Source organism: Chionomys nivalis, chromosome 6 (genome assembly GCF_950005125.1).
Source record: "Chionomys nivalis chromosome 6, mChiNiv1.1, whole genome shotgun sequence".
Classification (NCBI taxonomy): domain Eukaryota; kingdom Metazoa; phylum Chordata; class Mammalia; order Rodentia; family Cricetidae; genus Chionomys; species Chionomys nivalis.
This window is the reverse complement of record NC_080091.1, coordinates 69,580,624-69,597,071: the sequence shown is the minus strand read 5'-3', so window position 1 is coordinate 69,597,071 and position 16,448 is coordinate 69,580,624. Positions and strand designations below refer to the sequence as shown.

Sequence of the window (16,448 nt, the reverse complement as noted above, 5' to 3'; positions counted from 1 at the left end):
AGGGCACCATAACCAGAGAAACGTGGATTCGCTCCAGATTAGACCATCTGTGTAGAAGCTCTGCCTCAGGGTGTTGGAAGCTCGGCACAATAAATAAAAAAGTTACGGCTATTTGCATTCGAAAGACACTGGGAAGGGGATCTGGTAGATGTGCAAGGTGAGTCAGAAATCTTAAGCAGTCTTTAAAATCATAAAGTAAATTCTGAACTAGGCACAATTGAGGGGAGACTGAGGTTAGCAAATTAGAGGACAGTCTGAAAATTCCCTGCAGCGTACAGTATAAAGAAGCAGGGATTGGGTGGGTGTGTGATTTATAGTTCCTGGTTTTTAAGAGTTTCTGTAAGGAAGATACCTTGCTTTGTTAATTTATAAATTAAAAAGGAAGCATGTACCGTTTACAGTTTGCATCTGTGATCGTAGCCAGTTAGAGAAAAAGGACCATTTACTCAACCAAATCATTAGTTTACTCAAGAAGTTTACTCTAAACCACAGGAAGACTTGAGAAACTTGACTAGCATACTTTGTCTTACAGGAACCTTAAGGAGACTGAAAATATCAAAGTAGGTATCTCTTAAAATTCTCTGCTGTATCCAAAATAGACCATCTCTAAAATCAGCTGCTTTTAGCGGTTCTCTCCCACATCAGAGGCAAATTAGCTAATTCTAAATGGAGCCTATCACAGAAAATATTTGCATACTTAAATGTGAGCATGCCATGGGCTAGTGAAATGGGTGAGTAAATAAAGGTTCTGACCCAAAACTTGCCAACATGAGTTTAATCCCTGGGGCCTGTAGAAGGACAGAACCCAGCCCTGTAATTTGTTCTCTGGTCACCATACACGCAGCATGGCACAGTGATTACATCATTTTCCCATCCCTTTCCCTCCTTCCAATCCCTCCCATACACCACTCCTTGCTCTTTCGAATTCATGGCTTCTTTTTCGTTCGTTGCTATTACATGCATATGTATATATGCATATATATTCCTGCTCAGTCTGTCTCATGTTACTTGAATGCACTTAGTCACTGTTCTATTGCTGTGAAGAGATACCATGACCAAGGAAACTCTTAGAAAGCCTTTAGTCTTGGGGCTTGCTGACAGTTGCAGGGATCTAATCCATTATCATCCTGGTGGGGACCATGGTGGCAGGCACTGGCGCAGCAGCTGACAGCTATATCGAGTGGGCCTCTTGTGGGCTTTTGAAACCTCAAAGCCCATCCCCAGTGACACACTTTGTCCAACAAGGCCACACCTCCTAATCCTTCTAATCCTTTCAAATAGTTCCACTTTCTGGTGACTAAACATTCAAACATATAGGCCTATGGGGGATATTCTTAGTCAGATCACTACAGTATGTTTTTAGGGCTGGCCATTTGGTACTGGATAGCCAAATGGTGTGGTCTTCCCCTGGGAAGACTATTTCTCCCATCATTAGCATTCCTTAGACCTCAACCCTACACAGAGTTTATTCTTTTTTAAAATATGTTTTGGTTGGGGCTGGGAAATACCTCAGTAGGTAAGATGCTTGGCATACAAGCATGAGGACCTAAGTTTGATCATGAAAACCCATAAAAGTAAAAAATAAATAGCGCGAACTTGTAATTCTAGGAGAGGTAGAGACAGAGGATCTTTGGGGTTTGTTAAACAGCCGGCATAGCCAACAGGCAAGCTCCACAACCCTATCTCACAAAAATAAGGTGACTAGCTCCCGAAGAACGATACTGGAGGCTGACCAATGGTCTCCACATGCGTATGAACACACACATGCATACATGCACATGCGCAAAAATATGTTCGTAAACATAGAGCTGAATTTGAACTTTCATCTTAAACACAGTAGGAGCCAGAGGTGGTGTCCCATGTCTTTAATCCCAGTGCTTGGGAGGTAGAAACAGGAAAATCAGAGGTCAGGGTTGTCCTCAGCTACATAATAAATTCAAAGCCTGCCTGAACTACATGAGACCCTGTCTCCAAAAAGCAAAAAGATAACAAGCAAGAAGAAAACAGTTTTTTGAGTAAATGATCACCAAAAAGGAATGATTAACCGCGGGTTTAATTTTCCCTAAAGCCTTGGACCCATTCATAGTAATAATAATTTGGCTGTGCTGTGCCATCTACAACAATAATCCGGTCACTGTGGTTTTCCAATTTTTCCTTACCGAGGGCCAGGGTACAAGATAACCAAGTTCCCTGAGGAGCTTCCATAACTTCTAAGTCTGAACTAATGACATATACTTCTTCTAGTGTCTAGGGAGGAAATTTTTTTTCACTCCTAAAAGCATGGCATACTATTAAGTCTTTCGTTCTTTACTTGCAAGCACGGCCAACCACTGTGACTGCCGTTTGGAAACTTGTATGTGCTGCAGAAGGCCACATCCCCTCGCTTGCCCTTCTCAATACCACAAAGAATGTAGTCAATGAATCGCTTCTTCTGAGCGCCAGTGTATTCAGATATACTGCGGAATTCAACCTCCCTCCTTTTTCACTTACCACTTCTGTCTTTCAAGTTTTTAAAAGCTTTTCTTCCTCTGAAAATGGCCCCTGTTAGCTTTGTGAAAATTTTCATGAACCGCTATAAAAAAATAAAAAGAACTCCAAAGTGACTCCTTTCCCTCCCAGGAAAGAGCTGTGATCGCAAACTGTCATTTCCTTCTCTGTTTCCCTTCCCATCCACTACTGGAAAATGAAAAGAAATTCATAATTGGGACTTGGGCCATTCCATCTGTTCTGAGGTCACTTGGTGTGTTTCTCTCAAGGGCTCTAAATCATACTCCATTAGTCAGTTTCCAGATCTCGGCCTGAGCCTGGAAACCCCACGGTGGGTACTACCACCGAGAGAGTAATTGCAGGTAAATGATTTATTTTTTCCTGGTCTAATAAAAAGTCATGAAGGCTGAATACTGACGTTCTTTAAGACATTAAACCAAAGCCAGCGAATAACTAAAGGAACAATAGGCAATTTATAAAGGAGAAAAGAGCAGAGGGAAGTAAATGGCGCATAAAGCTAAAGCCAACGGGACTTTCAAATGGTTCGGAGGAGGGGTGAGTGGGATCAAAACACACTGTATGGCAATTTCAAGGAAAGAATACTGTTTTTAATTCGGGAGTTTTAATTTACAAATTAAGTCAACCAAGTTTTAAAGCTAGACACAGACACAGAGATGTAGGCTGTTTGAAGCAGCTCCAGGATTGAAGGTCCTCATGTGTCCCCACTGAACATCTCAGGACATTTGGTAGACTCTTCCTGTGCCACCTCAAGTGTGTCCCTCTGTGAAGACAGACCCGGAGAGGTGCTCTTGTCCCCGGAAGGGTCTATGGTTGGATAAGTTTTATGTACACACATAGCCACTGAGGCTCCAGCGCATGGGGGAGCTGCATAGGACAGATTTCTTTGTCAGGCAAACACACCCAATATTCCCTGAGCCTAGACCATTTTCTGCGAAATTCTATAGAACCTCCAGGGATAGCGCTCTTAGCCACTTAGTGGCTCCATTTCTCAGGTGCTAAGGCTACAAATGAAGGCCACCAGGCCCAGTTCCTTCTCTGGGTTTCCAGCCAATTCTAGATGAGTTACAATTCTTACTGTGTCGTAAACATTATGTGGGAAATGTTATCGTACTGTTTATGGAATTATCCCGAGAAAATGTGTGTGCATGTTCTCTGCAGACCCAACCTTACAGGCCAGATTACATTTTCTGCCTGTGACTGATTGAATCCATGGATGCAAACCCACAGGTCCAGCTGTATTCCTTCCTGCCTTTGGGGAATCACTGTTACTCATAGGCCAAAAAATAAATAAAAATAAAAATTCTGTGCTTAAAAGAAACCACCAGGAGTTTTTGTGCAGATTCGCAACTAATATCATTGCTGACCTCAGTCTTATTAAATCCAGGATACTTAATTAATCCACCGCACCTTCTGCTTATTTTCCAGGACACAGTAATTTATGAACGGCTTGCAGAGACTTCAAAGTACAAAGAAATCACCCTAAAACATTTAGAACAGTTTGCTACGGAAGGTGAGCATTCTATGAATAGAACTTGATTGAAACACAAAGAAATCATGGACTTTTGATATCTTGCAGGGTCATTGGCGTTTTCACTTCCAGATTTCTTAATTTATTGGTTATTGAATTATTGGTTATTGGTGATAGCTTAGATATTCTTATGCACTATTCCCACAAGTTTTTTCCTTAAGGAGAAAAAAACCTAAAATACCAAGATACTTTGGCCCCCATTTGATCTAGTAAAGCCTTTAAATCTGTATTACTTTTTAGAATGAATACCACTTAAATTGCTTTACCTTGTATCTCATGGAATTAGTTAAGAAAAATTAAATAACTGAGCTTCTATAATCTGAATAAGAAAAAAGAAATAAATACCTATATTATATAAATTTATAACCTGACTTTTTTATTATTTTTATTGAACCCCACCCAGTGTTTGTGTGAGGCCCAAGAGTCTGTGGTAAATGAAATAGATGATGATGTAGGAGGCCAGCAATACAGGGTCTAAGGAGATGTTCTGCATTAGAAGAGTGGAAGAGGGCCATCCAGCCTTCTGGTCCATTAATCGGAGAATGTGTATTATTGTATTGCTGCACTTGATGGCGACATTCACTGAGTGTGTAAATCACTCACCTCCGTTTTCACTCCTCCTTCAGCTAGCCCGACCCCTGCTCAAGTCCTTGCTTCTTCATGATCTAGTCTTTGAAAAGATAAGAATGTTTTCTAAAAACATTAGACCAAAATAAGTAAATAAATAATAGGCTTCGGAATAGCAGGGCATAATGTTCTCCAAGTTCCCAAGAATGCAAGAACTCAGAAACCTCCACATCCCCCAGCTGGGTTTGCCAGGTTTAAGCCACCCAATTCCAGGTCACACAGGTTTGAGTTGGAGGTCTGGACACCGTCACACTGGTAGTAGTATTACCAGGCTCTGGTTCCCCTGTTTGAATTGTCTTGGCCCCCATCACGACCCAATTCTTTCTGCCCTTGGGCTGAAAGAGACTTCTTATCCCATTGCTGCCCCCAAGGAAGTCTCCAGCTACATTCCCAAAAGAGGAAGAAAAAAACTGCTCTAAACCCTAAGGTTTAAGTTCCACCAAGTGACCCAGTGGTCAGTAACTCTGCTCCTCTCTCAGGAGGTGGAGCTGTCCTGCAGACAGTGAAGGGGAGTTGGAGAAAGGGAGGTAAAATGAATACCCTGGCCAATGAGTGCAGAGAACCCCCTATGTCCCAGGAAGAGAATGGCGAGGGGTTTGGGGAGACTGTTGAAGAGTGTGAGGTACCCTCTGGGCTTGGGACTAGATGTGGAGGGAGGGTTAAAGGGGCTTGGAATTGTAAGCAAGGTACAAAATTTAAAAGCCAAAAGCGCATTCTAAACATTTGATATTGAGGATTGTGTCATAGTTAAAGTGACGTATCAACAAATGGTTTTGGAAGACTACTCAAAATTGGATTTTGGCTGGGCGGTGGTGGCGCACGCCTTTAATCCCAGCACTCGGGAGGCAGAGGCAGGCAGATCTCTGTGAGTTCGAGACCAGCCTGGTCTACAGAGCTAGTTCCAGGACAGGCTCCAAAGCCACAGAGAAACCCTGTCTCGAAAAGCCAAAAAAAAAAAAAAAAATTGGATTTTGTTAAATATTGGAAACGTCAGACTTGTGACTCAGTCTTCTGTGGTGTGCTGGGGCATGCTGCCTCTTGCAGGGCTGAGGACTCTGTGTTTTGCTGTGGCTGAGATTTCCGAGAGTGACTTCGAGGAGTGGCGGGCTGTCTACCAGCGAGCATCCACATCGGTGCAGAACAGGCTGCTGAAGCTGGAGGAGAGCTACGAGCTGATTGAGAAGGTGCGTGGGGCGTTGTCGCCTACAGAAAGTGCATTTCCACAGGTGTCCAGTCTTTCCTTGCTGGGGGACCAGTAGAATCAGAAGCAGGCTATGTAGTAGGTGGCTGGTGGTTGTCTAGGGTTTGCTGAGTTCATTTCCTGGCGAGGGCCAGGAAAGACAGAAGGCAAACCTCCAGAGAAAGGTAAAGAAACGGTTTTATCCCTTCAGGGTGGGAAGGGCCTAAGGTGGAGTTCTCTCAATGGATGCTGGCTTGGGTATGCTATAGGGCCCCTGGGCCCTTCCTTTCTCCTTATTAGCCCTTCGTGTCGCCAAGTTCTCCTCACAGTGCTTTGTGGGAATGAGAAGTCACAATCCCAGAGAGCCTATTTTTACTTTATTATCTACCTGCGTCTTTCTAACCCCCATTCAGGTATTCACAAGACTTCACTGTTGGTCCTCAAGATCAGCAACCAGTAAATCTTAATATGATCCAAAAATCTTGCTGAAGGGCCCAAGGACTAGGTATTGTTATATAGAGATCTTCACTGTTCCCAGTTTTGTGTCATGATTTGGCTACTCTAGCAACTCCTGATCCGTTTATGTCATTGCTTCTGTATGACTGAAGACTTGGGACATGTGCACACACAGACACACATACAGGGGCATACATACAGGCACATATACATGAGAACATATGTGCACATGGACACATACACTTGCACATGCACAGAGAGAGAGAGAGAGAGATCTACATATACAAGTACAGACAGAACGTGTACATTTATTATTGATATGTTTATGTAATATGAAATGATGCCGCTCTGAGGATTTGTAGAGAACCTGGTGCCTTCTCCTGCACTGGAGCTGCACTGGGCTGCACCCACAGTGTCCTTCGCCATTTCTGTCAAATACCTTGATTTTACGCTTAAAGAAATCAAGTCTGTTCAGGCTGACAGCTGATACGGCAGCAAGAACTCCTGTGTCCTGAATGAACGACAGCAAGCTTTTTGTGTAGGTCCTTACTGTGCGCTAGTGGTATAGGAGCGCTTTCATCTGCTAACATGCTTAATCCTCTTGAGGAACTAATTGTCCCTACTTACAGATGAAGAAATCTAGGTGACGCGAAGAGGCTAAGACCCTGAACCAAGGTCACAGAGTTCAGGAGAGGATTCGCCAGAGCCCTGTGCTCTGATGTGTTCAAGGGCCCTGCTCTAGCTTGACCTTGCCACTCAGTCACTGCCCAGTTACCTGATTCCCTCAGCGTCTCCCCCCCCTCCCGGGGTGCAGCATAGGAGCAAGGGAGCCTCTGAGGTGCGGTCCACCTGGTCATGCCTGCAGGTGGATGAGGCTGACGTTTTTTCCTCTCTGCTGTGAAACTGGGTACTTCCTAGGTTGGAAGGCAACTAGCACCAAGACCTCCCAGGACTTGTTCCCCTTCGCTCACACCCACCTCACTCCACTCCCCACAACCCTTCCTTTATGTAACACTAGGGAACGTCTTGTTCTAGCTGCAGTGGTTTTCTCTGACACATAAAACTCAAGATAGTCTTCCGTTTTCAAAATACACTGCAGTTACCTTAGGGTTAGTATCTGGTTTATTACATGTTAAGAAATATTATATGCCCCTTTATGCTTATTATTTATTATTTAAGGGGAAGACACCTAGAGTTACACATCTGTGATTAAAAAAAAAACCTTTTAACTGGGATACACATTCAATATTTGTCCAGCAGATGGCGATCGTGAGTTATATTAAAATTTAAGTTTCCTGGGAACTTGTTCCCTCCCACACACACACTTGGATAGTATACAAATACAGAAACCTCCTTAAGACTGCCTTTTAAAAGAATGGGGAAAAAAGCAATTTAAAGCTAACTGAGTTTTAACATTTGTAATAAGCCACATGTTGAGAAATCTAAGATGTAGACATGTGGGGAGACAGAGTCCCATCCTCAGCCAGCCTGCGGGTTTTATGTGCTTTCCTACTCTTAACATAGGGTTCTCCTTCAGGCTCTCATTTAACTAACATTCACTGAAGGATTAAGGCAGCTAGACCACAGGGTGGCTAAGCAAATGAGGACAGCTCCCTGAGACCTCTAGACACCACCATGGTCTGCACAGATTCCCAGGGTGAGGAACTTCAAGGAAGGACCCACTCTCTCTGTCTGAAGGAAACTTCTGAAATGGCTCTCCAAAGATTGTTTTGCCAGATACAAGATAGCAGTAGTCTTTGGGGACTAGGCAAAGTTGGGGGAAAATAACACAGGTGTCCAGGTGCCTAAGTTATTTTTTCTGGAAAGTGTCTCTGCCAGCCAGTCCCATTCCCTTGAGGACTGCGGTGTTTTCACGCGTGTGAGACTGAGCAGGATGGCTGGCTATGTGTCGGAATGTCCCCTCTTTGTTAAAACTAGCTGGATTCACACTCTGAAGCTGTGGTTACTGCCCCCCTTGCAAACAGCCTAGTGGGACACTTTGAACAAGAGAGGCCACCAGTTCCTTAGGTGTTTATTTCATCCGCCGTAGCTTTTTTGGCTGAGACACACTGATTGTGCACTCTGGTCCTTACATGTTTGGAATCCATTAGCATGTCGACGGTGGTATTGGACTGAGAGTCGAAGGCAGTTCATTTCTAAACTGTGAGAGTGGTTTTTGCTTTTCTCTTTCTTTTTAGAGCAGAGTCCGTTTTCCAAACAAAACACTAGCTCAATCCTAAGGTATGCAATTGATGGTAGCCTCGCTGCTCCAGTTAGCCTGAGGGCAGAGAGAAGCCCCTACTGTTCTCCCCTCTGCCTCCACCTTGCTCGTGGTGGTCCGCAAGGGGCTTCCCAGGACTCTGGGCTCCACTGGGTACAGTCTGAAAACCATATCATGTTACATCTGTGCGCGGCTGTTTTAGAAATGTGTTTTATAAAGGGTCAGATCATCGGTGTCATGCAAGACACTTCTGAGCATGTTTGAATTAGTGATGCAAGATGCCATGGACACAGTAATCGTGTTACATTGAAAACATTCTAAATTGGAGAGATTTGTAGAGCTTCTCCTAAAGAACTATAGTTTTCATGTATGGTGGACCAAGTGACATTTTTACAGCGTCATTAAAGCTGCAGTTATAAACTCTGTGAAGTCTCATATCCCTCCAGTATTTGTCCAAACTAGTAACTCGGTTTTTAAAACTCAATTAAAGCCTTTTTCCTTCAGGGAGGTTATAACTCCTGCATAAGCTTAAAAATATGTGGCTAGGTGTGATGGCATTTGCCTTAATCCCACCACTCAGGAGGCAGAGGCAGGGGGAGCCCTGTGAGTTTGGGGCCAGCCTGGTCTACATAGACAGCTCCAGGCCAGCTGGAGCTACATAGTGAGACTCTTTTTCAAAAAGATGGTGAATGGATGGACAGATGGATACATGGATGGATACATGGATAGATGGATGAGTGGGTGAGTTGGTGGATGGATGGATGGATGGATGGGTGGATGGATGGATGGATGGATGGATGGATGGATGGATGGATGGATGGCCAGAAGGATAGATGGATGGATACATGGATAGATGGATGAGTGGGTGAGTTGGTGGATGGATGGATGGATGGATGGATGGATGGATGGATGGATGGATGGCCAGAAGGATAGATGGATGGATACATGGATAGATGGATGAGTAGGTGAGTTGGTGGATGGATGGATGGATGGATGGATGGATGGATGGATGGATGGCCGGCCAGAAGGATAGATGGATGGATACATGGATAGATGGATGAGTGGGTGAGTTGGTGGATGGTTGGATGGATGGATGGATGGATGGATGGATGGATGGATGGATGGTTGGCCAGAAGGATAGATGGATGGATGGATACATGGATAGATGGATGGGTGGGTAGGTGGATGGATGGATGGATGGATGGATGGATGGATGGATGGATGGATATTAAATCAATACAAATAGGCCACATCCAAGAAAATACTGACACTTATCCTTTGCTGTGACCCTGGTACATTTCTTCCAGAGCATCTATATCTTAGAATGCAGCAGATTTACCCTCCAGGACCACACTACAGGGAACAGAACATAGGAGGCCCAAAAATGTTCCCAGACACTGCCCTCTCTGTTGACAGTTATTGTTACAGAAGATTTGGGATTTTAGTGTCTATCTGTAAAATTTATTCATGATTGTTCAAGGACAGTGTTGTTTGGGTGCCAGCATTTGCATTCCTCTTCAGAATAATAATTCTAATACTGTGGTTTCTTTCGAGAACCGCTTACTGGTACCTTGCTACTGAATACAAGACAAAAGGTGACAGTATAGAGAAGGCCAAGTTCCTCAACAGCTAGAAGTTGAGAGGGTTGAGATGTGGGGGGCTGGAGTCCTGGCAGCCCCCCCTCCGCTCTTGACCCACTTTGTGGACTGCAGCACCTCCTCTTCTCTCTTCGTCACCGCCTGAGAGAATTTACAGTTGTCTCATTCTGCAGACGCCAAGCTTGACCTCTTTTGTTTTCCTTTGGAGGACAGGCCCTATATTCAGACTCAGCGTGCCACTTATGGAACCGCTTCAGGTGTGCGCTCCATGGTGTAAAATCAGATTACTTTAAAACAAACTTAAGTTTCGATCCAACTTATTTATATGTGCTCAGGAAGAATTATAAGTAACAATAATGAGAAGGTTTTGTAGTTGATTGGTGATTGTCTCTATGAAGTTTCTCGCCTTCTTAATGTAATCTGTCTCTTTCATTTTATTCTACTATTTCTAAGACACAGAAATTACTTTTAACTTAACCTCATATGATGCTGCTATAATATATATATATATATATTCTTTAAAATTAACAGAACACAGTATTTCCCTGCTAATAAAAGTTTTATCTTTTATTTCAAGTCATAGCTTGGGAAATGCATTTTTCAAAGTGAACGTTTGAGCCAGGGGATCCTTTATGAGCTGGGGAATGAAATCAGAATGCTGTAGTTTGGGTAGCATCTTGCCCTGCTTTGTCTTTTGTGATTAATGTAGATCATCCAGTAGACTGAAGCTTCATGCTGGCGGTGGCCATAATTACCATATTCATCACCCTGTCCCCAGTGCTTGACTGTCTGGCCTGTGTTAATCACTCAGTAAATATTTGATGAATAAATGAATTATTCAATTAAGTAAATTATGCAGAAACTAGCACCTAATAAGTGCCTTCCTAATGAAAGCCTGCCCCCTAGTTCTAATTTCACGTGTGCTCTCCAAGCACTAATGACCTGGGCAGCAGTGGTGACACCACTAAGGATCAACAGAGGAGTGTGTTAGCAAAGGAGCAGGTAACTTTGATGTCATTCTTTCTCTAGAAATATAGGCTCGTTCTTTTTTTAATGCTCTTCCATGTTACTTATATATAAACATAAGAAGAAGATGGTTAAAGTCACCCAGCAGCAAATGCTTGGTCTCTGATATGTGGTGGACTCTCAAGAGTTGCAATGGGAGTGGATTACAAACCTCTGCTTCCCGTGTAGTAACTGGAGAGGAAGAGCACCGAGAGAGAGAGAGAGAGAGAGAGAGAGAGAGAGAGAGAGAGAGAGAGAGAGAGAGAGAGAGAGAATGTAATTCTAGACAAGGTTTAGAGCCCGGGCACTGAGACAAGGTATTATGATGGAATATCAAAGTCATGATCTTTTATTGATATTGTTTTCCTTATTGCCTTTCTTTTTCCCCAAAAATGTAGTTGATATTTTGAGGATATTTATAGATTGCCTTAATGTGGTACGATGTATACCAACCGTGACATTCACGTGACTGATTCCAACAGCCTTGTGCCCTTGGCAGCATGTAGCAGAAGTGCCTTGGAGAATTCCTAGAGAAATAGCGAACTTAATGGAAAACAGGAGTTTTCTTGAGCGCTGCCGGCTACCAGGTTCACAGAGACTTTTGAATTACAGTGGAATGCCTCTCCAGATAAAACTACCATGTCTATTCTTCGTGGCTGCAAACGCCACTTTCATTTGCCCAAACAGCTAGATGAAAGTTTATGTGATGTCCTAGTGACCGTGGGGTTTAGAATTCCAGTAGTTTCCTGTTTTACTATTTGTTTGAGAACATTTGCAGCTTGGCAGCCCATCTGCCTGTCAACCCTGCCCCTTTCGAACAGTTACTAAGCTTCTAATCTTCTACTCTTTGCCTGATTTTTTTCCCCTCAGGATCAGGGATCGAACTCACAGCTTCACACATGCCAGTCAGGCTACAGCACCCCTAACCCCAACTCCGTGATACCCTGAGTTGTCTAGAGCTCCCTAGAGTGGATGTACAAGATGGTTGTCCATTAGGATGGTCAGGAAAATGTTGGAACTTCTGACTACATTCATCTCATCTTTTTTATAATTCACCATTATGAGCAAGTATGTTATTCAAGATTTTTTCCTAATATACCATACAAAAACAGTTTGGGATGATCTATCTAATTTCATTCCCCAGAAGAATCCTAGTAAACCTGTAATTTTACTCTCTTTCTTGCTGTGGAGAAAGTAGATTCCCAAGTAATTTAAGTTACTTGATACAGGACATAGATCTATGTTAGTCAGCAGAAAAGGGATTGAAAACAAAGTTCTGTCTTAATTCCAGTCTCATGTTAAGAGTCCATATATTAGACTGCCAGCTCGGTTTAGAAGAAAACAGAGTGTGTAAAAATATTGGAGACTTGAGAAATCAAACATAATCAAGTGGCAGTTGCATAATCATTAGCCCAGCACTTGGGAAGGACTGAGCATCAACTTACTCGGGAGTTTTCCACTTAGCAAGTGAGGCAGCCCCTACTCTCTGTGGTATACTCTTAAAATAGATAGATAGATAGGTGGATGGATGGATGGGTGGATGGAACCCCTACTCTCTGTGGTATACTCTTAAAATAGATAGGTAGATAGATAGATGAATGGATGGATGGAACCCCTACTCTTAAAATAGATAGATAGATAGATAGATAGATAGATAGATAGATAGATAGATAGATAGATAGATAGATAGAAGACATATGATTTTCGTGATTTCCCCCTCAACTTATCTTAGTTCGAATGCTCGTGATTTCCTGTCATTTCTGGTCACATGCTCCCCGTTCTGGTATGACAGCTCCCTTTTTAAAAGCACTCCATGGCAGACTTTCCTTCCACACTGGGCATCACTATCTTCTGAACCAGATAAGATAGATGAGTTGTTTTGGAGAGCTACACCCAATTGCTTCTCAAAGTTTGATTCTTTTCAGCTGGGTGTGTGAAGTTCTGGCCTTATTTGCTAAGTTCTTAGTTTTATGAGTTCAAAAGTGATTTCTGTTCAAAAAAAAAAAATCAAGTTAAAACCTTTTTCTTGGCCTTAGAAGAATTAACCAGTTGCATGATGTCTCCAGAAGCAGCCAGCAAGTCGTTCCAGTGAACTCATGTCCTTGTTTTTAGTACTGTAGCCCAGCTTACACTAAAAGGGAAAGACATAGGAGCTCCTTTGTAAATGAAACTGCAACATGGCGTGCTAACGGATGCTGAGAAGAAAATTCCCAGAGGCCCCTGCTTCTGCATAGTACAGAACACAGAAAAGCCTGGCTGGCCCTGAGAACCAGTTTGTGGTATAGCTCTGAGCGTTCCAGGCACATCCAGATCCCAGGATGACTACAGTTAAAACTGAAAAACAGTGGTCTCTTAACTGACCTCTGAGTCACCAAGCTTCTGTGCCAGGCTGGCCATTAGTGAACTTTCTAGAATGCAGATATGATCTCGTGTCTCCCTTACTGAAAATTCTTCCCCACATACTGTTTTGGCTTTGTCAAAATGCATGGGCCCCTCAGCCTTCCTTCCCTGGGGCCTCTAGTCTCATATTCCTCCCCACCCCGCTACATTGCATGTACTGGGTAAATGACAGCTTCTCAAACAAGATCTGCTTCCTCGTGGCCCTGTCTTTGCATGTGTAACCTGTAATTAGCATCCCTTTTGTTTTGTTTCTTCACTTATCCTGGCTGTTTTCCTAACTCTTAGTTCAGTGTTTAGGGTTAGAGGAATTCAAGCTTGTGTCATATAGAGTTTGTTTTATTATTTTTCTTTTGAAGTAGCCATGCTAGGCTGGTACTTCTTTCCTATGATCATCAATTATGATCATATGTAAGTACAGAGTGCTAAACACATCTGTGTGTGTGTGTGTGTGTGTGTGTGTGTGTGTGTGTGTGTGTGTGTGTGTTTTCAAGGATGTATGTGTGGATGGCAGAGGGCAGTCTTGGATGTTTTTCCTCACATGGTCTCTCGCTAGCTTGGAACTTACTTGACTGGGCTAGACTGGCTGGCCAATAAGCCCCAGGGATCCTCTTGCCTCTGCCTGCCCAACACTGGGATCAGAAACACGCATCTTCACCCAGCTCTTTTTTTAGTTTTAGTTTTAGTTTTTTACATGGATTCTGGGGGTCCAACTCAGGTCCTCATGCCTGCTCAGCAAGCACTTTATCAAGGAGCCATCTCCTCGGTCCCCAAACATAGCATTCCTGTAATGTGACGCAATGTTTCTCTGGTGGTAACTCTATATTGTAGTTAAGAAGCCTTTCCTGGAGTTTAGGATTGCATAAAGGGAGAAGGACCTGGGATTGGAAGACCTGAAGCTAGGCCTAGGAGAAAGGCAGATGCTAAACAAGCAAACAGCCAGCGTATTCAACCAAGAAGACTCAGGAGCAGAAAGGGGCAACTGCAAGCCTTCTGTATCCACAGATCTGCTAATGCCAGATCAACGGCCGCATCCACTCTCTGCCCATTTCTGTTGAAGCACAGCTACCTCCATTTGTTTACGTACTGTCTTTGGCACTTTTTATGTTATAATGATAGAGTTAAGTTGCTGCAGAGAATTGTGACCCTTCAAACACTGAACTATTTATTATTGTTTAGAGAAAAGCAGGTTGGCAATCTGGCTCTGACCAGCAGATTCTTTTTTTTTTCCACCTTAGTGGAGGTTTTATTGTTGATGTTTTTATAGACAGTCGTTTAATAGACTTTTCAATAGTCAAAATGTCCTTTCAGAGAGACGAAATCAAGTTCTATCTGATGGCTCACACCTTTAATCCCAGCACTTAAAAAGCAGGTGGATCACTGAGCTGGCAGCCAGGCTTGTCTCCATAGAGAGTTCCAGAAGTTCTTACAATGAGGTCCTCAAACCAGCAACACTATGGGGGAACTGCACATCCCCTAGGTGTGGAGCACAGGGTGTGTCACGGCGTCCCTAGCGGTTCTAATGCCTGGCAAGGTGAGAGCAAGGCAGGCAGAGGTTAAGGGAAGCAGGCCTTTCCGGTAAGTTTTTTTCCCCATTTTGAGATAGGATCTCACTCTCAAATTCCCTATGTTAGCCCCACCTGGCCTCAGATCCACAGCAGGTCCTCCTGCCTTGGTGTGCTGAGTGCTGAGATTACAGTCATGAGCCACGAGGCTGGCCTGCTTGACAAATTCTAATTCCACGATGGAAGGAACTCACAGTTGTACCCGATATCTCGCTCTGATCTCCCTGCGTGGTGTCATGAGTGAATGAAGAGTGAGTGAAAGCGGACACGAGTGGCCTGTGCAAAAGAGCTAATCCCTAACCGTGAAACCGGATCTACATGTGTAAGAGGGAATCAGGCGTGGTTCACCTACCAGGATGACTGAGAACGGGGCAGGAAAGCATCTTCAGGAGCAGAGTACTGTTCAAGGCAAGTGTTGAAGGGAGTGATGTCAAGTCGGATTCCATCCCGCTTGGCTCCTCTTGGCGTGTTGCTCTGTTGCTCTCCTCCTGATGTCATGGCTCACCTGCTCCTCTCTGAATCCAGATAGTGTATTTGACCCCCTGAAGTCAATAACTCCCGATCACAAATGGGAACCATTTTCCACTATCTGTAGCCTTCTCTCCTCGTTGGCCACGCTGGGTGCTTCTCCATCCTCGCTGCCCTATACAATCAGCCTCTTTCACGCTGACACTAGGGCTCCTGTGTCTTGCTTAGTTATGTTTGTATTTCCTCCAGGGGTAAAGCTCTGCATATCAGTATTTGTCTTCAGAGAAACGGATGCCCAAACAGACCATGCTGCATTCAGAAGTGCGAGTTGACATGAGCGTGGTTATTGTACTGTTCTCATTTGAAAACATAACACAAATACAGTATCTAAGCACTGATGACCTACTTGCTAATATGAAAATGCAGGTCACATTGGAGGCCTGTTACTTAGTAAAGTCTACATACATTGGGGGAAAAACAATGTTTCTATATCCACTTTAATATGTGTTACCGGAATATACTTGGAGTTTTTAAAGATTCTATATGAAAGTTTTTACTTTCACTGAGGTAGAAATTTTGCATTTTTATCTCCTCCTCTTAAAAAAAAAAAGAGACTACATACTTTAGAAACATCTAAAGGAAAAAAAATGAGATTTTTGAGGGCATTTGTGGGTAACTAAGTATTATTTCACGACTTTTCTGTGATAACTAAATGCGCATTATGTCAAAGAGTCATCAACCTGGCCCTTTCTAACTTTTGATATGGTGACATTTTGAAAGGAAAATTAGCGTTTAGGCTTTTTTTTTTTTCATTCCATGAATACCATGGGAATTTCCTGGTGTTTCAACACATTCTGAATATGTAATTCCCACAGTGGCCATTAATGGCCATCTG

General features: G+C 43.3%; 1 protein-coding gene across 3 annotated transcripts in view; it reads left to right on the top strand.

The window, feature by feature from the left end:
• Positions 1 to 16,448, top strand: part of Atp8a1 (ATPase phospholipid transporting 8A1) — a 208,311-nt gene that overhangs the window by 100,730 nt on the left and 91,133 nt on the right. For all 3 annotated transcript variants that reach the window (XM_057771254.1, XM_057771256.1, XM_057771255.1), the window contains 2 exons: positions 3,934 to 4,018; positions 5,708 to 5,847. In XM_057771254.1, the coding sequence (XP_057627237.1) occupies positions 3,934 to 4,018; positions 5,708 to 5,847 (225 nt within the window). The remainder of the gene's footprint in view (positions 1 to 3,933; positions 4,019 to 5,707; positions 5,848 to 16,448) is intronic.